Source organism: Salvia splendens, chromosome 12 (assembly GCF_004379255.2).
Source record: "Salvia splendens isolate huo1 chromosome 12, SspV2, whole genome shotgun sequence".
NCBI lineage: Eukaryota > Viridiplantae > Streptophyta > Magnoliopsida > Lamiales > Lamiaceae > Salvia > Salvia splendens.
Window position 1 is genome coordinate 19,105,170 of NC_056043.1, and position 24,098 is coordinate 19,129,267.

General features: G+C 37.9%; 3 protein-coding genes across 8 annotated transcripts; all 3 read left to right on the forward strand.

Annotated features, from left to right (window-relative positions):
- Positions 1–8,158: 8,158 nt before the first annotated feature.
- LOC121757665 (protein DA1-related 1-like) lies at positions 8,159–8,737 on the forward strand. Its single transcript, XM_042153177.1, has 2 exons — positions 8,159–8,222; positions 8,415–8,737. Exons 1-2 carry the CDS (start codon positions 8,159–8,161, stop codon positions 8,735–8,737), a joined length of 387 nt encoding a protein of 128 aa, XP_042009111.1.
- Positions 8,738–10,443: 1,706 nt separating this feature from the next.
- LOC121759719 (protein DA1-related 1-like) lies at positions 10,444–16,986 on the forward strand. Of its 5 annotated transcripts, none has more exons than XM_042155399.1 (13): positions 10,444–10,656; positions 11,137–11,218; positions 11,423–11,633; positions 13,780–13,918; positions 14,342–14,425; positions 14,635–14,754; positions 15,124–15,264; positions 15,411–15,473; positions 15,565–15,680; positions 15,752–15,810; positions 15,901–16,054; positions 16,139–16,237; positions 16,687–16,986. In XM_042155399.1, exons 2-12 carry the CDS (start codon positions 11,158–11,160, stop codon positions 16,218–16,220), a joined length of 1,230 nt encoding a protein of 409 aa, XP_042011333.1. In that variant the 5' UTR covers positions 10,444–10,656; positions 11,137–11,157; the 3' UTR covers positions 16,221–16,237; positions 16,687–16,986. The 5 variants fall into 5 exon arrangements, with proteins under 5 accessions (XP_042011333.1, XP_042011332.1, XP_042011330.1 ...); XM_042155398.1 differs by having other exon boundaries at positions 10,446–10,656; positions 15,124–15,336; positions 16,774–16,986; XM_042155397.1 differs by having other exon boundaries at positions 10,447–10,656; positions 15,124–15,336.
- A 121-nt stretch (positions 16,987–17,107) lies between these two features.
- LOC121759721 (protein DA1-related 1-like) lies at positions 17,108–21,775 on the forward strand. 2 transcript variants are annotated; one of them, XM_042155400.1, is made up of 9 exons: positions 17,108–17,269; positions 18,428–18,548; positions 19,704–19,769; positions 20,133–20,252; positions 20,636–20,852; positions 20,915–20,971; positions 21,063–21,178; positions 21,262–21,320; positions 21,411–21,775. In XM_042155400.1, the coding sequence occupies exons 1-9, from the start codon at positions 17,110–17,112 to the stop codon at positions 21,626–21,628; spliced, it is 1,134 nt and encodes a 377-aa protein (XP_042011334.1). In that variant the 5' UTR covers positions 17,108–17,109; the 3' UTR covers positions 21,629–21,775. The 2 variants fall into 2 exon arrangements, with proteins under 2 accessions (XP_042011334.1, XP_042011336.1); XM_042155402.1 differs by lacking the exon at positions 19,704–19,769.
- Positions 21,776–24,098: the final 2,323 nt, after the last annotated feature.

The window sequence follows — 24,098 nt, forward strand, 5'->3', positions numbered from 1 at the left end:
AACCTCGTGCGATGAGATAACAATGAATGATTATTTTAATGATTATTTGATTAATTTATTAAAAGATATCATTAAAATATTATTATTTAATGGAAATAAAATCTTTTTGGAAGATTTGTCTAGATTTTAGGAATATTTTTATTTATTATCTATATCTATGGAAATAAATAATATTATTTTATTCCTAGATGATATAGATGAGAATAATTTAATAGTTTCCTAATATTTATCTAGATTTAAGGAATATTTTTATTATTATCTATATCTATGGAAATAAACAATGATTATTTTATTCCTAGATGATATGGATGAGAATAATTTAATAGGTTCCTAAAATTTTATATATCTAAGATCCTAATAAGGATAGATATGTATGAATACATTAAATAATAAAATATCTCTTCCTAATCTTGAACAAGGAAATAATTTGAATTTATTTTTCATGTCTTATTAAGGATTAAATAATTTTTTTATTTTAGATATACCCTATAGTAGACATGAATGAGAATAAAATTCTAGATCAACAATTTCCTACAGGAAGATAACAACATTAATCTAATCATTTAATTATCTAGTAGATTAAATACCAACAGAATTTAATTAAGCCTTAAACTGCCTCAAGGCTAAGGATAATTAAAGTAAAACCATAACCCAAAATATCTAAGCTATAATTACGAACTCAATGTTTGTATATGGTCTCCATCAATATTGGTCTGCAATTTATGAAGCCTTTTTCTAATATTATCGCCACCTGCTCTGTGGGGACAATAATCCTAAGGAAATAGCAAGTTCATGTGGGCGGACTTCTCAAATATAAATAGTATGAACTAGAATGTAGTTTCCAATATTATTGCCACCTGCTCTGTGGGACAATAATCCTAAGAAACTGCGAGATTCAGAAGTTCACACAGGATTTATGAGATAGCTTGATCTTGTTAGCAGCACATGAGCATTGTTATGAGAGTGTGTTGTAGAAATGAGACTCTGTAATGCTAAAGAGATGGTCATGCTTAGGCAACATTAGGCGGCCATGCCACTCTGTGGTCTCTGGACTATTCGTCGGTGTTGTGACCAGCAAAATTGTAAGATTTTAATGCGTATTGACTTCCTCTGAAGGGTACAAAATTTTAATTTTACAGTTGTAAGATTTTGAAAAGTTTTATGGTTAATCTAATCAAACTTCTTACATAAGTTTATGACAATAGTAAAATATTCTGTTTTACAGTGCAAATCAAATCGTCAATATGTCGTTTAATCCTCTTTCCATAATTCTCAAAGAAAATAAACTCGAGGGCCAAAATTACATAGAATGGAAACAAAATTTGGACATCGTTCTCACAGCAGATGAGTACATCTTTGTGCTCACCACCCCGCGACCTCCAGTGCCGCTGGCTAACGCTGCGGCAGGAGTCAGAGATGCACACAGACGGTGGCATAAGGCGAATGAGATGGCTAAGTGCTATATGTTGGCTTCTATGTCTTCGGTACTCAAGCATCAGCATTCAGCCATGGAAACAGCCGCCGAGATTATGCAGAATCTCAAAAATCTTTTTGGTACTCAGAATCGAACGGCTAAATCTCAAGCCTTTCAGAGTATCATGTCGAAGACAATGAAGGAAGGCTCTTCTGTGAGGGATCACGTCCTCGAGATGATGGGCCACCTCAACCAAATTGAGGTCTTGGGAGGGACCATCGATCCTGAGTCCCAGGTGACTATCATCCTTCAAAGTCTTCCCCCTAGCTTCCAACAGTTCAAGCTCAACTTCGAGATGAACAAAAGGAATTACACCTTGGCAGAGCTGTTGACTGAACTTCATTCGGCACAGGACCTTATGGTCCAAGCTAAGGCGGCCATGATGATTTCGGCGCCTCGTTCCTCTGGCTTAAAGCCTAGCAAAGGAAAAAGGCAGGCACTGAACTCAGGACTGACCAAGATAGCTAAGGGAAAGAAGAAGAAGAGGGCTAACAAGAAGCCCACGGGGAAGTGTTTCAAGTGTGGAGAGAAGGGGCATTGGAAGCCAGACTGTCCTAAACGGAGCAAGGCTACAGGTATGCACCAGGCTCTAGTTGTCGAGTCTTGTTTGACTTCGACATCAATTTGCACTTGGGTTATTCGACATCAATTTGCACTTGGATCATATTTGTTTTGATCCTGACTTAATGCAGGTGACAAGACGGCTACATGATCGTGAAATCGAAGTCCAGCTGGGCGACGCTACCAAAGTGGCGACCGTTGCAGTGGGAGACATTTATTTGCGTTTTAGTAGTGATAGATTTTTTATTTTGAAGAATGTTTTGTTGATATCTTTTTTTAGAAGAAATTTAATTTCAGTTTCTAAATTGGTTTATGATGGATATTCGATTTCTTTTAATGACAACTGCATTATTAAGAAAGATGGTTCTTATATCTGTCGTGGTATCATGGAAAACAATCTGTACACAATCACTTCTACACAGTTTAATAACCGCAAATCAGAACTCAATACAACATCGAAAATTTCATAGAAACGAAAGGAACCTTCAAGTTCAATGAACGAAACGTACTTGTGGCACCTTAGACTTGGTCATGCCAATGAAAGGAGGATCCATTCTCTTGTTCAACAAGATCTTATCAAAGGTCTAGAGGAGGAACCTTTTCATAAGTGTGAGTCATGCTTAGAAGGCAAGATGACCAAGAGGCCTTTTAAGGCTAAGGGCAATAGGGCCAAGGAAGTACTTGAGCTCGTTCATTCCGATGTATGTGGACCAATGTCTACTGAGGCAAGAGGTGGTTTTCGATACTTCATCACATTTATTGATGACTTCTCGAAAATTGGATATGTCTATTTGATGTGTCACAAGTCAGAGTCTTTTGACAAGTTTAAAGACTTTAAGACTCTTGTGGAGAAGTATCATGGAAAGAATATCAAATGCCTACGATCTGATCGTGGAGGCGAATACTTCAGTGCCGAATTTTTGGACTACTTATCGGAGTCTGGAATTGAATACCAACTGACTGCGCCGGGCACGCCCCAGCAGAACGGCGTGGCTGAAAGAAGGAACAAGACCTTGTTAAACATGGTTCGATCGATGATGAGTTATGCACGTCTGCCTATTTCGTTTTGGGGACATGTCTTGCTTTCTGCAAGTCACATTTTAGACAATTTACCATCAAAATCTGTACCTAAAACTCCATATGAGTTGTGGACTGGGCGTAAGCCCAATCTAGCACATCTCAAGGTTTGGGGTTGCCCGGCTCATGTATTGGAAAATGATCCAACTAAGCTAGGATCTAGGACGGAGGTATGTTTGTTTATAGGGTACCCTAGAGGGACGAAAGACTATGAATTCTTTAGCCTCCGAGACAAGAAAGTCATTGTGAGTACTCACGCGACATTCTTAGAGGAAGACTATGTAATGAATCATAAACCCAGCAGTGAAGTGGCTCTTGATGAGCTAACTTCTGTCACAAGTTCCATTAACCAATAACAAGTGTACAAACAATTCCCGAAACTTCAACTTCTACTCAGAATATTATAGTGTCGCGCCGCAGTGGGAGGGTCTCACATGAGCCCGACAGATACATTGGTTTGGGAGAATCTATGGATCACTCATCGGACAGCAATGTATTAGATCCCTGGAACTTTGCGGAGGCGCAGACAGATGTCGATCATTGCGAATGGGTGAAAGCAATGGATTCAGAACTACAATCTATGATAGACAAAGACGTCTACGATTTGTCCGTCCTACCCGAAGGCTGTACTGCCATTGGGAGCAAGTGGATATATAAACGTAAACGTGGACCCAATGGACGAGTTAAAGTCTTCAAAGCAAGACTAGTGGCCAAGGGGTATACCCAAAAGGAAGGCATCGATTATGATGAGACCTTCTCCCCAGTAGCCATGCTCAAATCGATCCGGATACTGTTGTCTATTGCAGCTTATATGGATTGGGATGTATGGCAGATGGACGTTAAGACTGCGTTTCTAAACGGCAGTCTTGAGGAGACCATCTACATGGAACAACCCGAAGGATATGCCATAAAGGGCAAAGAACACATGGTTTGGAAGCTTAAGAAGGCCATTTATGGCCTCAAGCAAGCATCTAGATCGTGGAACCAATGTTTCGATCAAACTGTTTGCAAGTTTGGATTCGAAAAGTGCCCAAGTGAAAGCTGCGTGTATAAGAAAGTTGATAAGGGGAATGTAGTGTTCTTAGTTTTATATGTAGATGACATTCTTCTAATTGGAAACAATAAAAAGATGTTGTCATCAGTTCGAACATGGTTATCAAACCAGTTCGAGATGAAGGATATGGGAAATGCGGGACACATCCTCGGGATCAAGGTTTTTCGGAATCGAGAGAAGAAGATGTTGTGCTTATCTCAAGAATCTTACATCGAAAAAGTACTTAGTCATTTTAGCATGCAGGATGCCAAGAAAGGTTTCTTACCTTTTAGACATGGCATCCATTTATCTCAAGAGATATGCCCTAAAACGCCGTCTGAGATACAGGAAATGAGAAGGATTCCATATGCTTCGGCAGTTGGAAGTCTCATGTATGCTATGCTTTGTACTAGACCTGATATTTGCTTTGCTGTTGGCATGGTGACAAGATATCAGTCGAATCCGGGCCAAGGACATTGGACTGCCGTAAAGAACATACTCAAGTACCTTAAACGGACTAAGGACTATGCTCTAGTTTACAATGCAGCTGAGCTCTGTCCTTTGGGATATACTGACTCAGACTTTCAAGCTGATCAGGACTCGAGAAAATCTACTTCAGGATATGTGTTCACCTTAGGAGGTGGAGCCGTAATTTGGAAGAGTGTAAAGCAGAAATGCATTGCGGACTCGACCATGGAAGCCGAGTATGTGGCCGCTTCGGAGGCTGCAAAAGAGGTTGTATGGTTCAAGAACTTCCTTATGGATTTAGGTGTGGTTTCGAATCTGCCCAAGAGCATCACCATTTATTGTGACAATTCTGGTGCTGTGGCAAACTCGAAAGAACCAAGAGCTCACAAAGCGAGCAAACACATAGAGCGGAAGTATCATATCATTAGAGATATAGTGCAGAGAGGAGACATAAAAGTGGTCAAGATTGCGTCAGAGAACAACCTGGCAAAACCTTTTACAAAGGCTTTGGCGGTGAAACCGTTCCACTGCCACGTTGAAGGGATGGGAGTTCGACTCATTCAAGACCTCAACTCGCTTTCAGTATAAGTGGGAGAAATTTAGGCGTGTGCACTACCATTTTGTATACTCGAAAGCTGTTTTGAGTATAAGTGGGAGATTGTTAGGGTTTTGTATACTAGAAATCACCTTTCGAGTGATTGCATACTGTAAAACTCTAATGGTTATTTTCTAATAAATGCAACAGATTATTTTTGTCATAATGTTGTTATGTTTTACATTTAATGGTTGTTTATTGCATATTTAAATGTATGAGCAAACGTAACAAAGTATAAGTCTTTGTTTTAGTAGACCGGTTGTGGGCGTCCAATTTAAGGTAACATGGTCAGTTTTAAACAAAGAAAAATAAGAATTTCACAACCTAGATAGGCCTAGACTACCTATCGCGAAAGGTTGCAATGTCAGTCCGATTATTTCTAAACCTTATTGAAATAAGATGACGTTGGTGTGGTATAGCACTGAATGGATCTAACAGCAAGACGAGTCTTTATGCTATCTATTGAAATACGAGGTCTTGATAATTAATTTCTTAATCAATGTACGTTAGCATTGAGCATACGATATTGAGTATCCACTACTTTGACTTACCAAAGGTGTGGGTTTTTCGTAACCCAACGATACATGTATATTGGGTAGTGGTGATCATTATCTAGAGGTGCTAGGATTGCTATTATGTTGAAATGTGCGCGAGTAGAGTCTCGTTTGTAACATCCACAAGAGAAGCTTGAAACGAGGTTTTATTTTTCGGAACCTAGCTAGTTGGAGTTTGATTAGTCTATGAATAATAAATAAGAGTTTCTTGCTGAGTCCATTCTTGGAGAATAAAATATGTTAATTAATTAAGTCCATAACAGACAATAATTAATTAATGGATGTTTCTATCTTAAGCACGAGAAATAAATTGAACGCGAATAAAGGAAACCCGGAATACTTGTAATTTTGGATTTGGAAAGGCAGTGCAATATTACTTCTGTAGTGGCTGCTTGTAATATTCCAATTTAAGCTTATATTAAATTATGGGTTCAATTTAATTAGTAAAAAGCTAATTGGGTGAGGCCTGATCCAAATTCTTCCTTAGATCCCTAATTGGGCCCAATATGTGACTTATATATATAGGAGAATAAAGGAGACATAAAATAGACTTTTTGAATACACAAAAATTTCGTCCCCCTCTAGAAAGAGAGAGCTCGAAATTTGAGCTTCCTCCGTGAGCAGTTTCTGTCTTCCATTATTCGAGTCCTAGTACGTTGGTGAGATTTGCCCACACAAATATTAGCGTATAGTCCGGGACACCAGTCAGAAGATCCGAGGTCTTGTATTGAAGATCTTCACGTGGAGACGGAGCAAGCCATCATCGATTCTTGATTGAATCTACGAGGTAAACTGGCTAATTCCGTAGTAAGCATGTTTTAGGGATTTTATATGCTAAAGCATGTTTTAATTCAAGTTATGAGCATGATACATGTGAAAATTGCGCGAATTGAATTTGTCTAAATAATCTGCTAAATAGATCAAATTCATGTGATCGGATATTGAACGCACGCTTCCGCTGCCCACCCCTTCAGATTCAACGTCGACCACTCCAGCTTTCAAACTCGTAACGGCCGGTGGTTACAGGCCCGCCATGATGAGCCATGATGACAGCCATTAAGGCTGAGTTGACCTCCGCAGTGGACCAAGCCTATAAATAGGCTAGTCATTCCTTGCATTAGGATATAGAACAACATACGAACATACTCACAAGCATCATACTCTCTCTGCATTGTCTTTCTTCCCGAAGCTCTGCCCTCTCCTCTTCCAGTTCACCGGAGCTCTGTTGATTGCGGTGCTGCTTCACCAGAGACGTAGCCGTTTAATCTTTGGGGACGACACGCCAAACCGATAGAACTACCGGGGCGTATCTCGTCTTGCGAAAATAGGCCTCCTCGACTCGGCTAAGTTTAATTTCCTTTGACAGTTTCGATTTTCGTGTAATTTTCAGTTTTTAGTTCTTCCTTCTTGGGTTGTATTACGCCCGATATTATTTATCTCTTGTAATTCCAGTAAGAAGGATCCCAACAACACGAAAATGATGGAACACCCTATTGCTATAGATGTCAAAGAATGGAGGTGAACAGTACAAATTAGATTTTCTTTCTAAACTGGAAGTGAAACTGAAAGAAAGAGCTACAAACATGAGATTTTCATGAACCGAAAATACATAGTACTTCCTCCGTCCCAACTTAGTTGAGGCGTATTCCTTTTTAGGATGTCCCAACTTAGTTGAGGCATTTCCCGTTATGGCAAAAAAACAAAAGTTCTAAATCAATCTTACTTTCTCTTTCCTATCTTACTTTCTTTTATCTCTCGTACTTTGTTCTCCATTTTATTTTATTTTATCTTCATTTATTGCATTTAAAGTAATTTCTTAATCTCCGATTCTCTGTGGTAAAAAAAAACGCCCCAACTAAGTTGGGACAAAGGGAGTATGTCTTAGTATTTTTTTACCAACTTAATGGTTGTCCGGTACTGCAGCCAGTAGATGCTATATATCGAATTCTTGATGATGGGAGGAAGCTGTGTCTCAAGAGTCTAGACTCATCAATAATGGATACACACGAGTGTCAACCGCTTTACCTTGAAATTCAAGAATTTTACGAAGGTTTACTGATAAAGGTAGAGCAGCAAGTGCCATTACTCTTGGTCGAGAGACAAGCAATAAATGAAGGCATAGAAGGCGAGAAAATTGTACAAGTCTATTCTCTGTAGGCATCATAATTTTACTAAAGTGGCATAGGGGCTGATCATTGATTCTGGTGCCACACACCGGAGAGACAATAGGCCTTTTCCTATCAGAAGAGCAAACTGTTAGCACAGTACGGAAAATCTTCAATATAAACTAAAAATCAGCTGAATAACGTTGTTAGAATATTTTCTTTCCCAACTTTCCACCCTTAAGTTCCCAGATACTGGGGCGACCCAAAATAGGAGGATATCGGATAACAGACATGTCTCCTAAGCCTTACAGACTCGTTCGAAAATGTGAAGTTACAGCAATCCTCATTCTGTATGGTCTGCCTAGGTAAAGTCAATTATATGCTCATCTATTGCCTTTGGATCCTCACCATAATTAACCTGTGGCCTGATGTAGATTACTGACTAGGTTGGTCCTGGCTCATGGAATGATGTATGTGTGGCTCCGTCTACGTGTAAACATTCACTAAACATTTCTCTTACTAACTTATCAACGAAGTCCCGTTTCAGGTTACCCAAATCTTATTCCAGAAGTCGAAGCAGGGATCTGCCCAGTGCTATCTCACATGTGGTTAGATTCAGAGATCAATGCAGGATCTGGTAGCAATGCAGCTTCTGCCTCGACCTCAGCAGCATCCTCGTCTGGCTCTTCGAAGAAAGGGAAGAGATCTGAATTTGAGAAAAAACTTGGTCAGTATTTCATACAGCGGATAGAATCAGGCAGTTCTGCTGTTTACGGACACAGTTTCAGGGAAGCCAACAAGGCGGTGCTCAGATACGGGCTGAGGAGAACACTCGATCACATTCGCCTGACAGGGAGGTTTCCTTGTTAACTTGATAGATCCATTTGGTATTGGAATTCATGCTCTATATTTGTATATATTCATTTGTCCTGCATGTTGGATACAATGACTTTTTAGTTTTTCTTTAACTAATACTCGCTATAGAATACAATGAAAGGAAAAATAAGCCAACAAATGTAATTGTACCACCAAATAGTTGGTACGTGAATTGATCCAAGTTTCCCCTTTAATAATTATTTTTATCGATTTGTTGTTGGAGCGAAGGTGAGATGGACGATAGCGAAGCCAATGAGTGATGGGGTGGAAGAGGGATTAGAGGTGGAGAATGAAGATTTTGTTGTTGGGGTAGGGGATGAAGAGTGGGCAATGAAAGCATCAATGTTATGAAAACAAGCAGAAAAATGCAAGCATAATGAAGTGAAAGGGGAAGAGAACCTTGATTGATAGATTCATATCTTTCTACACTCCTAATCCTAATGCAATAATTTATAATGGAAGAAAGTAACTAAAACGATAGCTAATCTTTTCTAAAATGCAGAAAATGGATCATAACTTCTCCACGAAAGAGGAAACTACTATCTTTCACACACAATCCTTTATTCATTTGGTGGTGTGAGTGGGACGTGCGTCTAGCTCATGATTCAATGCTGCATCTTTGGTTTGTGAGTTGGGCTGTTGTATAACAAGCAAAAACATCTTTACATGTTTCTGTTTCTGTTGAAGAAACATGGAAACAATAATTGTATATGGCAGATTGGCCAGACATTTGGTCCGAGCTTAGATTTTCTGTTTTCTGCTCTCTCAGCTGTGGATCCATTGACGAATGAAGTTAATCTGGTGTGAGTTGATTACTGAGTTCTAACTGCTTCTTACTCAATTGTGTTTACATTATTAATAGCTGATCCATTGCTCAAGAAACTTATTACATCGTCTGCTGTGAAATGCCTAGCTGACAAGTACTCACTCCGTCCCATAATAGACGTCACACTTACCTTTTTAGTTTGTCCCACAAAAGATATCTCATTTTCTTTTCTGGAAAAAGCTATCTCTCACGTTAATATAAATATATTATTTTCTCTCTCCACTTAACACACAAAATAACATCTCTTAAAATCTGGTGTCACTACCCAAGTGTGCCATCTTTTATGGGAATAGGAAGGAGGAAGGATAATATATTTGGCATGAAAGCATATCTAATCTAATACTCCCTACCCCCTATGTTATTTGAGAAGCTTCTTTTAAGCATAGATATAAGAAAATTGTGTTTAGTAAATTAAATAGATACCGTAGATTTGAGAAGCTTCTTTTAAGCATAGATATAAGAAAATTGTGTTTAGTAAATTAAATAGATACTGTAGATGGGAGAATAAAGTAGGAAAATGAAGTAAAAATAAAATAGAAGAGAGAATAAAGTTTGAGAGATATGCTTTAGTTTTTGCCATAAAGAAAAATGGCTCAAACAACTTGAAGAAATGAAATAGAGCTCAAGTAACTTGAGATGGAGGAGTAACTTTTATGTGTACATTTTAGACTAGTTTTATCAACTTGTCAAATACTCCCTCTGGTGGTGCCTAATAGATGTCACATATTTGATCAGTGCGAGTTTTAAAAAATTGAGGCTTTATAAAAAAAAGTGGGTAAAAAATGTTAGTGAAACGTTGATTCTACTTTTATATACTCTCCCCCGTCTCATAAAAATGGGGACTTTAGGAATGTCTCAAGTTTTAATGATAAATTGTTAAAGCAGGGGAGTATTTTTAGCGGAGAAATCATATAACTGATACGAAAATGAAAAGTCGTGGATCCCTTTCACACACAAATGAAAACGAATTATGTAGCTTACTCACACAAATGGACTGTCTTTTCTTTAAGCTGTTGACGATGCCTCGTCTGATCTGGCTCTCATCAGATTCTTCCAAATTCTGCTGATTCTTCTTCATCTGTTTCTGGTAAACCCTTATGTCTCTCTTAAATATGGATATTGGTGCTGGGACAACTTTTTATGATCAATCTAATTGAATGAGTATACTTTTTTCTTTTTTGATTATTGAACTGAATATCGGAATACAATTGTTGGCTTGCTTTGACAAAGTTGTAATTTGATTTATGGATTTTAGAATTTGTGCCACTGTTAATTAGCGTCACAGTGAATTTTCTGAGTTTAATTATTGTTTGATCTTTTGATTCCTTTCCTTTTGGCTTCTGCTGAAATTAGCTAAAGAATAAAAGTGAATTTTAATTGTGAAATGATTGAACATAACCAGTTTGATAAAGGGGGGCAGCTACAGAATCTGAAAAGGGCAGTATCAAAGATGATACAATTTGTGTTGATTTCAGCAGTAATCTCCCCTTGGCCTCTAACATCATTGATTCTATTTCATTTGCATTGCTGATGTTTTCATCATCTTCTGTGTTGATTTGTAATGTAGGATCAATTGTTAAATCTCGATATGGAAGAACTTGATAGAGCAGTCGAAGTTGACAAGAAAGGGGAAGGTAAAAAAGTTGTAGGTAAGTCAAGCAGCTGTAACATTACAAAGATTTTGTAGATTCTGTCAACTTATTTCTTGTGTTTTGGATTCTCTTGTGATATCTTTTTTTATTAGCTCTATGATGTCTCTTTATCATGAGTTAAGTCAGTAAAGAAGCATCATATTTCAAAGATTTTTAAGGATTTGGTAGAGTGAGCTCGGTAACTTAGACTCGTGATTGCAGATAATGAAGATGAGCAGCTTGCTACGGCTCTGCAAGAAAGTTGGAATGTGGAGTCCTCACCTGAATCATCTCCACCCATATCACCTCCACCTCAATCTCCTTCACCCCAATCACAATCAATTCCACCTCAACCTCCTCCAACTCAGTCACCTCAATTTGATTATGGAAGTTTTGTACCACCTTCTCCATTCCACTATCCTTTAGGATACAGGTAATACATTTCCCGGTAATTTATCATTTTCAGCTTTCTGTATGTTTCCGTTAAAATTTTTAGAATCTTGTCAACCTATCAGATCGATTGGTGGAACATATTCTTCGAAGTTCTGGCTAGGTTATTTATGCAAAGTTGGTCTGCAAATACAAATTTAAAGTTATCGAACTGGAAACATGTCCATTCTTATGCTTTTAATATACATAAGCAAGTAATGCGATTTTTATGCAATATATGAGAAGCTTCTCAAGTATATTAGCAATATAGATTTCTTGCACAACGGAAGACATGCATAAAGAAATAAATCATGTATACAAATCTATTTGACCGATTATGAGATCAATAAATCACATGTTAAACAATCAGTTGCATACAATAATGCACATTAACTTATGCTTAAGGAATTTAAATCCTAATTCATAAATTCCTACGTTTAGGATTACCAATTTGATTCTCCAAAGAATCGTCGATTGCTTGCGCCTTCTCTAAATGATGTTCTTCGTACTCAACCACGAATCTTCTAATCAGTATATCGAACTCAGAATCTGACCTCTGGGTGGGCAAAGATTATCAAATCGAAAAAGACTTTCTACATATGAACTGAAAAAAAAATGTTCACTCCAGAGGAGGGGAACGGAATTTTTGGTTAAATTGTCTATTAATCTCCTTCTAATCTCATTTTATATATAGTTATGATGGTAAGATTAGGGATCCATGGAGGTTGAACTTGGACCAAACCTGTTGGACTTTTACTAACTAAATTGAGCCCCAATTTAATTCAAATCCAAAACAATATCATTATCATCCACTATAGTATGATAACATTAGCTGCCCGTCCAATCTCAACTTACGAGTAATCCGGGCTTTACCTCTTTAATTTATCATTTCTCGTGTTGAAGATATAAATATCCATTAATTAATTTAAGTCTGCAATTTGACTTTAATTAATTAATATCTTTTTCTAAGAGTTGTCTAGTTCAAAATCTTTATTTATTATTCTGGAATAAATTCCAACAAGTCGGGTTTCTGAATAATAAAACATTTTCTGAACACCTCTTGAGGATATTATCAAACTGGACTCTCACCCAGCACACGATTCATTGCAATAAAAAAATTCTTGGATTGCAAAAAATCCACACCATTTGATAAATCAAAGTAGTGCATAATCAATATCGTATGCTCAATGCTATGTTTGATTAAGAAATAACAATCACTGAGACCTTGTTTTTTAGTAAATAGCAAAAAAAATATCTCAACTGTGGATCCTTCAATGCTATACCACACCAGTGTCGTTTATTTCCTAAGGTAAGGAAATATTTGGACTGACATTGTAACCTTTCACGATAGGTAGCCAAAGCCTAAATTTTGTTTTTCTTCTAGAAAGAATCGACTGCGTAACCTTCTGTGAACGTCGTTCACGACGTTTGCTTCTGTGCAGAAGAATTAGACTTGTTTGCTTCTTATACAGTTAAATCCTAAACCCTAAACATCTTATAAATGCACAAACAAATACCAATGCGATAAAATTACTTCTTCTCGCCTTAGTTAACATACTTGAAAATATGCTTTTCAGGGTACCAATCCTAACACTATATACAGTAATCAAGCTTCATGAATACTTTTTGAGGTTGCAATCCTTCTGAATCTCTATAATAACATCAACATCGTTTGATATTACATTATTACTCCCTCAGCGATTTCACATCCTACTCCTTGGTGGCTCGAGTTTTAAGAAATGTGAAGGAATTTGGGTGGAAAATGTTAGTGGAATGTGGGTCCAACTTTTACAAATTAGTTTTATAATAAAATGTGAGTGGAATGAGTTAATGGAACGCGATGTCTACTTTACTATATATATTAAATGTGAAAAGATTCAAGTCATAACATACAACACCAAATGGCAAAATGAGAAGGGTAATCGCGGACGGAGGGAGTAGTACTATTTGATAGTAACATACGCAAGCTATTGTGCCTCGGACATTTTTATGAGTCTCTCGATATAGTGTCTCAAAGAGAGCTAGGACTTTTATATAAAATGTTGAAAACTGAAATGAATGTCTTGTTATGACTTAGTTTTCAATATATTCATTGTATGAGCTGGCTATTCTTATGGCAGAGAATACTTTATTTAACTCTCATGGACCAGCTTATTCATCTTGTGTAGAATCTGTGCTGGTTGCAATACTGAAATTGGCCCTGGAAGATACTTGAGTTGCAGGGGAGCTTTTTGGCATCCCAAATGTTTCCGTTGCCATGCTTGCAACCAAGCAATTTCTGATTATGAGGTGCTATACTGTTCTGAGAATATTTTACGGAGTGGTTTCATTTTCTGACTTTCTAGGTGCCTCGTTATATTCCCTATGTCTCTTTGATACTCCCTCCGTCCCCAAACAACAGGCCTAATTGGTGCGCTATGTGTTTAATTAAAACTGGTTGGTGTATCACTGTGAGTAGGGAAAATGTCCCACCATAGTAATAATTAATAAATGTATTATGAGTAGAGAAAGTAACGGGCCATGTGGTAGAAATGGAAAATAAATCGATATATTGACAGTGATATGTTGTGGGATAGTGTTTATGACTATAAATAGAATTGGACTAATCTTTGTATACATACCAAAATGACAAAAAAAGATTGTTTAGGGACGGAGGTAGTGTTACCTAGTTACATAACTTGATGAACTGACTTATCTCAAATTCTGTTTCAGTTTTCCATCTCTAAAAATTATCCCTTCCATAAATCATGCTATAAGGACTTGCACCACCCCAAATGTGTTGCTTGCAGGAACTTTGTAAGTGTTCATATTCCTTTTCCGTATATATAGTTTGGTACACAGTACATACATTTCCGATTACATTTGGCTTATTCATTTACTATTGTGTGATTGGTTTTAGACTAGACAGAGTTATATTCGTTGTTTGGTATTTCTTGATTGACCTGCCAGAATCATACTTGTTACTTGAGAGCTTTTGTCTTATAATTCATTTTCCATCCATGTAGATTCCTATTAATGCAGCCGGACTTGTTGAGTACAGAGCTCATCCTTTCTGGCATCAGAAGTACTGCCCTTCGCACGAACATGATGGAACACCCCGTTGCTATAGCTGTGAAAGAATGGAGGTGAGCAGTACAATTTACATATATTTTTTTCAAACTGGAAGCTTAACGAAAGAAAGAGCTATGAACATGAGATCTTCATGAACCGGAAATATATAGTACTCCCTCCGTCCCCAAAGAATATGCACTTTGGGGTCAGCACGAGTTTTAATGTAAAATTGATGAAGTAAGAGATAGGTAGAGAGAAAAAGTAAATAAAGTATTGTTAGTGGAGAATGAGTCCCACCTCATAAGAGAGAAAAGACTTTCCAAAATTAGAAAGTGCATATTCTTGTGAGACGGACTAAAAAGGAAAGAGTGCATATTCTTGAGGGACGTAGGGAGTATATCTTAGTATTTTTTTTCCTATTTAATTGGTGTGTGATAGTGCAGCCTATAGATGCTATATATCTTGTTCTTGATGATGGAAGGAAGCTGTGTCCTGAGTGTCAAAGCTCATCAATAATGGGTACAAATGAGTGCCAACTGCTTTACCTCGAAATACAAGAATTTTACAAAGGTTTACTGAAGAAGGTAGAGCAGCAAGTGCCATTACTCTTGGTCGAGAGACAAGCACTAAATGAAGCCATGAAAGGAGAGAAAATTGTACAGTCTATTCTGTGTAGGCATCATAGTTTTACTAAAGTGGCATATGGGCTGATTATTTATTCTGGTGCCAGGGTCATCACCACACGCTGTGGACTAGGGGCCTTTGCCTATCAGAAGAGCAAACTGTTAGCACAGTAAGGACAAATATTCAATATGAAGTAAAAATCGGCTGAATAACGTTGTTAGAATATTTTCTTTCTTAACTTTCCACCCTTCAATTCCCAGATACCGAGGCGACCCAAAATAGGAGGATATCGGATAACAAACATGTCTCCTGAGCCTTACACACTCGTTCGGAAATGTGAAGTAACAGCGATCCTCATTCTGTATGGTCTGCCTAGGTAGAGTCACTTATATGCTCATCTTCTGCCTTTTTGGATCCTCACCATAATTAACCCGTGGCCTTATGTAGATTATTGACTGGGTCAATCCTAGCTCATGAAATGATGCATGCATGGCTCCGTCTGAAAGGTAAACGTTCATTGACTTCACCATTTTGAATTAAACATTTCTCTTGCTGCAGTACATGTCTACTAACTTATCAACCAAGTCCCTTTTCAGGTTACCCGAATCTTAGTCCAAAAGTCGAAGAAGGAATCTGCCAAGTGATGGCTCACATGTGGTTAGAGTCAGAGATCATTCCTTGCTCTGGTAACAATGCAGCTTCTGCCTCGACCTCAGCATCCTCGTCTGGCTCTTCGAAGAAGGGGAAGAGGTCTGCATTTGAGAAGAAACTTGGTCAGTTTTTCATGCAGTTGATACAATCAGATAGTTCTGAAGTTTACGGAGATGGTTTCAGGGAAGGCAACAAGGCGTTGCTCAAATACGGGCTGAGGAGCACTCTCGATCACATTCGCCTGACAGGGAGTTTTCAATGTTAACTTGATATCTCCATTTGGTATGAAATTTTTATCTCTATATTTGTATATATTCATTTGTCTTGCATATAATTGGGTGCGCATAAAGCAAATGACTTTTTAATTTTTCTTTAACTGATAATCGCTATAGAATACAATGAAATGAAAAACAAGCAACCAAATGTAAACCGAAATATTTGTTCATGTATCATCAAATAGTTGGTATGAGAATCGATCCACGTTCCCCCTTTAATAATTATTTTGATTTTGATATTTATCGATTTGTTGTTGGAGCGAAGGTGAGATGGACGATAGCGAAGCCAATGAGTGATGGGTGGGAAGAGAGATTTGTGGTGGAGTTGGAAAGAGTGTTATGGGAATAGGCAGAGAAACATGATTGATATATTCTTATCTTCTACACCCTAATGCAATAATTTATAATGGAAGAAAATAACTAGAACAGTAGCTAATCTTGTCTTCTAAAATGCAGAAAATGGATCATAACTTCTCCACGACAAAGGAAACATTAGCAACTATATATGTTTCACACATAATCCTTCATTCATTCAACGCGCAGGGGCTTGCTGCATCTTTGGTTTGTGAGTTGGGCTGTTGAATGAGCTGCGAAAAAATATTCCTCCCTCTCTTCAATATTAAATGTCTCATTTTGCGATATTCAAATTGGCTATTGTTTCCGTCTTTCAGTAATACTAGTCAGAGAGAAAAGAGAGAGTGCCTATTAATTATTGTAAGAGACACTGCACCACCATTTAATAAATAATTATTAAAAGCTGTATACAGTACATTTCTTATAGTTGAATATTATGGGAGTGTTCGTCTTCTTCTATTTCCTTTCCTCCCTTGTGTCGTGCTCGACCCAGTCGGCCCAACCGCGACCCTGATCAACCCACCCATGTTGTGGCGGTGCTGCCTGCGATCCTGGCGACCCAAACGAGATCACCCTCACTTCAATCTTCTCCTCCTCCTCCTCGATCACCTCCACCTCAACCTCCTCCAACTCGGTCACCTCAATTTGTACCACCTTCTCCATCCCACTATCCTTCAGGATACAGGTACAATACATTTCCCAGTAATTTATCATTTTCAGCTCTCTTTATGTTTCACTTTAAATTTCCAGAATTTTGTCAACCTATCACATCGACTGGTGTGGTTGGACATATTCTTCAAACTTCTGTGCAGGTTAAAAACTTAAGGTAGACCATCAAATAGAAATTTAAAGTCATGAAACTGGAAACGTGTCCATTCTTATGCTTTTAATATACTACTCTCTCCATTCCTTGTTAACAGAGGCGTTTCTTTTCGGCACAGAATTTAAGAAGTGTGTTAAAGTGATGGTGAACAAAGTAAGAGAGATGATTGTTTTTTTGCTATAAATAGAAATGACTCAGTTAACTTGGAACTTCTCAAAATGGTAAAATGACTCTATTAACATGGAACGGATGAAGTACTAAGCAAATAATACGATTTTTATTCAAATTTTGAGAAGGTTCGCATGTTATATTATTAGCAATGTCGTCATTAGCTATTACTCCTAGTAATTCAAATTTTTCCGGTGCAATATTCAGTTATCAAACTTCATGTTTACTTCTAGAGGTTTCAATCCTTCTGTGTCTCAAGAACATCAACATCCTTTGCTAGGACATTTAAATACTCCATCAACGATTACACGCCCTACTTTTAGGTGGCTCGAGTTTTAGGAAATTTGAACAAATTTGGGTGGAAGATGATAGCGAGACGTGGGTTCAACTTTTATACTCCCTTCGTCCCATAAAAATATGAGCATATGATATGACACGTGAGATTAAGAAAATTGTTTGAATGGATTAAATCAAAATAAAATAAAATAGAAGAGAAGAATAAGGTAGGAGAGATAGAGAGAGTAAAGTGATGATGTACAGTAAAAGTGATTATATATTTTGTTTTTTTTCTAAAGAAATTGACTGACTTAGTTGAGACGTCTGACGTTTTAAAGAGGAATACGATTCAATTTAATTGGGCGGAGGGAGTAGTAACACATGCAAGCTATTGTGCCTCGGGAAGAGAGCTAGTACTTTTATAAAATGTTGAATATTGAATATTGAATATTGAAATATTGAAATGAATGTCTTGTTATGACTTAATTTTCAACATTCATTTTATAAATTGGCTATTCTTTCTGTTAAATACTTGTTTTTTAACCCTCATGGACATGGCTGATTTGTCTTGTGTAGAATCTGTGTTGGTTGCAATAGCGAAATTGGCCATGGAAGATACTTCAGTTGCATGGGAGCTGTCTGGCATCCCGAATGTTTCCGTTGTCATGCTTGCGATCTTCCAATTTCTGATTATGAGGTGCTAAACTCTTCTGAGTCATTTTCTGACTTTCTAGGTGCCTCGTTTATACTCCCTATGCCTCTTTCACTGCAAAAAATTCGCCATTTAGTGATGGATTTTCCGTCACTAAAAAGGGCTAGTGACATGTCGAAAAGAAGCCGTAACTAAAAAGCTAGTCACTTAAAAAATTATTAGTCAAATTTTTCCGTCATTAGATTACTAACAACCACATAGCTGAAAACTTAGAGCGGCTGAGTTTGTAAGTTTGTGACGGACTAATCTCACTAATTTGTGACGAACGCTTTTCCGCCACTAATTAGTGAAGGGATAGCATGCCGTCACTAATCAACATTTTTTTTTGTAGTGTTTGATACTCCCTGCATCCCCAAGCAATAGGCCTAATAGGGTGCTGTATGTGTTTGAATTAAAAGTTGTTGGTGTAACATTGTGAGTGAGTGTTAGTAATGATTCATAAATGTATTATGAGAAGAGAAAGTAGTGGGCCATGGGGTAGAAATGTAAATTAAATTGATATTATGAGGATAGTATGTTGTTGGATAATGTCCATGGCTCTATAAATGGAATTGGAATAATTTTTGTGTACTCCCTTCGTCCCAAGGAAGATGACTCCTTCCTTGGGCGGTACGTGAATTTGTGCAATTTTATTTTGTGTGTGAAATGGAGAGAGTAAAGTAAGAGAGTGTTCTAATTTTTAGTAATAGATAATCTTGGTTGGGACAAACTAAAAATGAAAGTGGGTCATCTTCAATGGGACAGAGGAAGTACGCACCAAGAAGGTAAAATATACTCCCTTTGTCCCACTTTAGGAGTCCCGGTGTACCATTTTTGGATGTCCCACTTTAGGAGGAGTCCTGGTAGGAATACTTCGTATATGGTAATAGGCCCCACATTTCACTAGCCTTTTTCTATTTGCATTTTATTATAAAACTAATATATAAAACTAGGACCCACATTCCACTATCTTTTTCCATCAACATTCCTTTACATTTCTTAAAACCCGTGTTAAACTCAAATGAGACTTCTAAAATGGGACGGAGGGAGTATTGTTTAGGGACAGAAGGAGTATTACCTAGTTACATAACTTGATTGGACCAATAATCTTATGAACTGACTTCTTCTCGGATTATGTTTCGGTTTTCCATGTCTGATAAGCGTCCCTTCCATAAATCTTGCTATAAGGACTTGCACCACCCCAAATGTGATGTTTGCAAGAACTTTGTAAGTGTTCTTCATGTTTGGTACATATTACAAACATTTTCTTTTACATTAATCTTATTCATTTACTCCCTCTGTCCCTCTGTAGCCGAGTCGTATTCCTTTTTGGTTATCCCACTGTAGCTGAGTCATTTCCTATTATGGCAAAATGCACCCACTTTTCTTCTCTCTTACTTTACTCTCTCTTACTTTATTCTTTTTCTTCATCTCTCTACATTTTCCTTTCTTACTTTATCATCCGTCCACTCAATTCACTTTTAAAACAATTTCTTAAATCACGTACCAAAATGAAAGGGACGAAGGGAGGAATTATTTTGTGATTAGTTTTAGACTAGACTATGTTATATTCATTTTCTATCCGTGTAGATTCCCACGAATGCAGTCGGACTCATTGAGTACAGAGCTCATCCTTTCTAGAAGCAGACGTACTGCCCTTCACACGAACATGATGGAACACCCCGTTGTTGTAGCTGTGAAAGAATGGAGGTGAGCAGTAAAAATTAGATTTTCATTCTAAATTGGAAGCGAAAAAAAAAGAGCTACGAACATGAGATCTTCATGAACGGGAAATATATAGTAGTCCCTCCGTCCCAACTTAGTTGAGTCGTATTCTTTTTTAGGATATCCCAACTTACTTGAGCATTTCCCTTTATAGCAAAAAAATAAAACATATAACCACTCTTACTTTCTCTCTCATATTTTACTTTCCTTTATCTCTCCTACTTTATTATCTGTTTATTTTTTTTATTTATTCCATTTAACACAATTTCTTAATATCCGAATCTTCGTGCTAAAAAAAGCCCCAACTAAGGTGGGATAGAAGGAGTATGCCTTAGTATGTTTTTACCTATTTAATGGTTTTCCGGTAGTGATGCTATATATCTAATTCATGATGATGGGAGGAAGCTGTGTCTCGAGTGTCTAGACTCATCAATAATGGATACACATGAGTGCCAACCGCTTTACCTTGAAATTCAAGAATTTTACGAAGGTTTAATGAAGGTAGAGCAGCAAGTGCCATTACTCTTGGTCAAGAGACAAGCTCTAAATGAAGCCATAAAAGGAGAGAAATATATACAAAACTGTGTAAGCATCATAGTTTTCCGTCGGCAAAGGGGCTGATTTAGTAATATTTATTCTGTTGACAGATTCATAACCACCAGACAATAGGCGTTTGCTTATCCGAAGAGCAAACTGTTAACACAGTATGGAAAAATCTTCAATATGAACTAAAAATCAGCTGAATAACATTGTGAGAGTATTTTCATTCTTAACTTTAAACCATTTAATTCCCAGATACTGAGGCGACCCAATATAGGAGGATACCGGATAACAGACATTTGTCCTAAGCCTTACAGGCTCGTTCGAAAATTTGAAGTAACAGCGATCCTTGTTCTGTATGGTCAGCCTAGGTAGAGTCACATATATGCTATATGAGGTATAGCTAATCTTCTGCCTTTGGATCCTCACCATAATTAACCTTGGCCTATTGTAGGTTACTGACTGGGTTGATCCTGGCTCATGAAATGATGTATGTGTGGTTCTGTCTAAAAGGTTAATGTTCACTTAGTTCACCATTTTGAATTAAACATTTCTCTTGCATCAGTACATGCCTACCAACTTATCAACTAAGTCATGTTTCAGGTTACCCAAATCTTAGTCCAAAAGTCGAAAGAGGAATCTGCCATGTGCTAGCACACATGTGGTTAGATTCGGAGATCAATGCTGGCTCTGGTAGCAATGCAGCTTCTGCTCCATCATCATCATTTGGCTCTTCCAAAAAACTTTGTGAGTTTCTCATACAGCGGATACAAACATCTTGGCGCTCTGATCCACCCCCATTTTATTCATCTTGGCTCTAATCCATGGAAATCAAGATTCATTATATTGATCAGATATTAGAAAAAATATCAAACCATAAGACATGTGAATTGAAAAGCACTTGACTCCATTTTCTACACAAGCATAGATGATCAATTCATTCCCTGTTGCATGCAATATGACAAAAAACACTCTCATCAAAAGATACATACACATATTTACATACATATAAAATCAATCATTGAATGAGTCGGTTTGAATCTAGAAATGTCACTACCACCAATTTCTAAGGATAGAAAGCTCGGTTGATCGTGACTAGTGGGGGAATAAAGAAACGGGGAAGATAGGGGAAACTATCAAAGGGTACTGACATATGAATCAAAAAATGAAACATTAATACCAAATCAGAGTCTCAAATCTGAAGCAACAAAGTCTCTATGAAAATAGTCCAACAATTCAAGGAGACATAAGAGTTTAAAACTTAGTGGAAGCATTTAGAGTTTACTACTACTATGTATGAAGACACAAATAGCATTCGAAACATTTATTAAATATGTTCTTCATCCCAATGCTCAACATTCTCCGTCCTCGTCACGTCTCGTCTCAACCTGCACGTGGGGAAAACACATGCAGGGATGAGTACTTGATGCACTCCAGTGAACTCATGCCAAAAGTATTTTCATCAATAAAGTTATGTCAAGCCATAGTTGAGCGATCCTCGGGTCTTACTTAAACAAATACTAAGAAACTCTAAAATCATATCCATCGTAAAAGGTGTTTGCGCAGACAAACATCATCATCATCATCATCCATCATATACCATATTTGAACCATCATGTAAAATGAAAATGTGGCCACAAACTCAATCACTGGACCGGACGGCCTAAAAGATGGCTCACGATCCCCATCATTGTACACTAGCCTAAGTAGGAGCTCAAGCCCTAGTTAGACCCGAATTCGTTAACCATCAAAGTATAATACTCCCTCCGTCCGCGAATAGAAGTCCCGTTTTTCCGTTTTTGTCCATCCGGCAATAGGAGTCTCGGTTCTACTTACCATATTTGGACAATTTAATTACCCTCACCCTTCTCAACAAATTACACTATATGCCATTAATTAACATACCCACCCAAAATCTAATTTTTTCCCTCACTCTCTCTCACTCTCACTCTCATTCAACCTCATTTTATCTCTCTCTCTCGCTCGCTCGGTCTCTCACCCTCTCTCTATTCCAAAACCCTAGATCTACTCGCCGCCTCCTCCTCCTCACACTCGCCGCCTCCTCCTCCTCTTCACTCTAGCCTAAATGGACTATGTACCCTCTGAAACCCTATCCCCCATCAATGGGTTCGATTCGTTCGATTCGATGTCCACTGTGGTTGATGAAACTCCGATGGTGGAATCGAAGGTCGATTCGACCGATTCTAAGCCATCTATGTCCGTTGAAACCCCAGATCTGGAATGTAAGCTCGATTCGGAGCTAGTCGTCACTGATACGCCGGAGACCATGCTCGATTCGGAGCTATACGTCCCTGATACGCCCGATGCTTGGCTCGATTCGGAGCTCATCGTCCCTGATACGCCGGGTTATGGTGTTGATGACTCCACCGTGGTGCCTGAAACACCGCGGGTGAAGAGGCGACGGCGGCCTGTTGAGGAAGATGAGTGGTTCAAGGAGATCCTCTTGATTATCTTGCCTGGCATGAAAGACCTCCTCTAATGTTGTGAGTTTTTAAGAATCACCCCCTATCTAGGGTTTGGAGATTCTCGTTTGGTCTGATTTTGGGGGTTTCTGTAGGGTTATTTTGAGTTGTTGCTGTTTAAGCCACCCCCATTTTGGGTTAGGAGGTTTGATCTTGCCCTATGTGCTGAAATTAGGTTTGTTGGTGGAATTGAATGTTTGTTGGTGGAATTTGTGCATTGGGCTGTTCTGTGGTTATTGTATTCTGTTTAAGCCACCCCCAGTTTGGGTTAGGAGGCTGAATCTACTGATATGTGATGGAATTTCGAAAATTAGTCTCTGCTGCTTTTATGATGATGTATGTGCTGGTTATTGTGAGTGAAAAGCCACCCCTTGGTTAGTTTTGGAGGCTTTACTTGCTGAACTATGATGAAATTATTCTGAGTTGCTAATATGATGGTGAATTGTGGCTATACTTGGTGGAATATGCTGTTTGTAGTCTCTGTGATGATGGGGTTCGTATGTGTTCAATATGGTTAAGTTAAAAGCCACCCCTTTAATAGGTTTGGAGGCTTTACTTGCTGCAATATGATGAAATTATTCTGAGTTGCTAATCTGATTGGAATTGTGGCTATACTTGGTGGAATATGCTGTTTGTAGTCTCTGTGATGATGAGGTTTGTATGTGTTCAATATGGTTAAGTTAAAAGCCACCCCTTTAATAGGTTTGGAGGCTTGTGTCCATACCCTATGATGAAATTTTTCTGAGGGTCTTGTATCATCATCCTATGTGCATTACATTAGGTTTACACTATGTCTATACACCAAAAA

Bases quoted from the DNA above. Each gene is read 5' to 3' on its own strand.
- LOC121757665 (XM_042153177.1), top strand. From the start codon at position 8,159: ATGTCTCCTAAGCCTTACAGACTCGTTCGAAAATGTGAAGTTACAGCA. The intron at 8,223-8,414 runs GTCTGCCTAGGT...GTCCCGTTTCAG, and splicing joins AGCAATCCTCATTCTGTATG to GTTACCCAAATCTTATTCCA.
- LOC121759719 (XM_042155396.1), top strand. From the start codon at position 11,158: ATGGAAGAACTTGATAGAGCAGTCGAAGTTGACAAGAAAGGGGAAGGT. The intron at 11,219-11,422 runs GTAAGTCAAGCA...TCGTGATTGCAG, and splicing joins GGAAGGTAAAAAAGTTGTAG to ATAATGAAGATGAGCAGCTT. The intron at 14,426-14,634 runs GTAAGTGTTCAT...CCATCCATGTAG, and splicing joins GTGTTGCTTGCAGGAACTTT to ATTCCTATTAATGCAGCCGG.
- LOC121759721 (XM_042155400.1), top strand. From the start codon at position 17,110: ATGTTGTGGCGGTGCTGCCTGCGATCCTGGCGACCCAAACGAGATCAC. The intron at 18,549-19,703 runs GTGCTAAACTCT...ATGTCTGATAAG, and splicing joins TTCCAATTTCTGATTATGAG to CGTCCCTTCCATAAATCTTG. The intron at 20,972-21,062 runs GTATGGAAAAAT...TTTAATTCCCAG, and splicing joins AAGAGCAAACTGTTAACACA to ATACTGAGGCGACCCAATAT.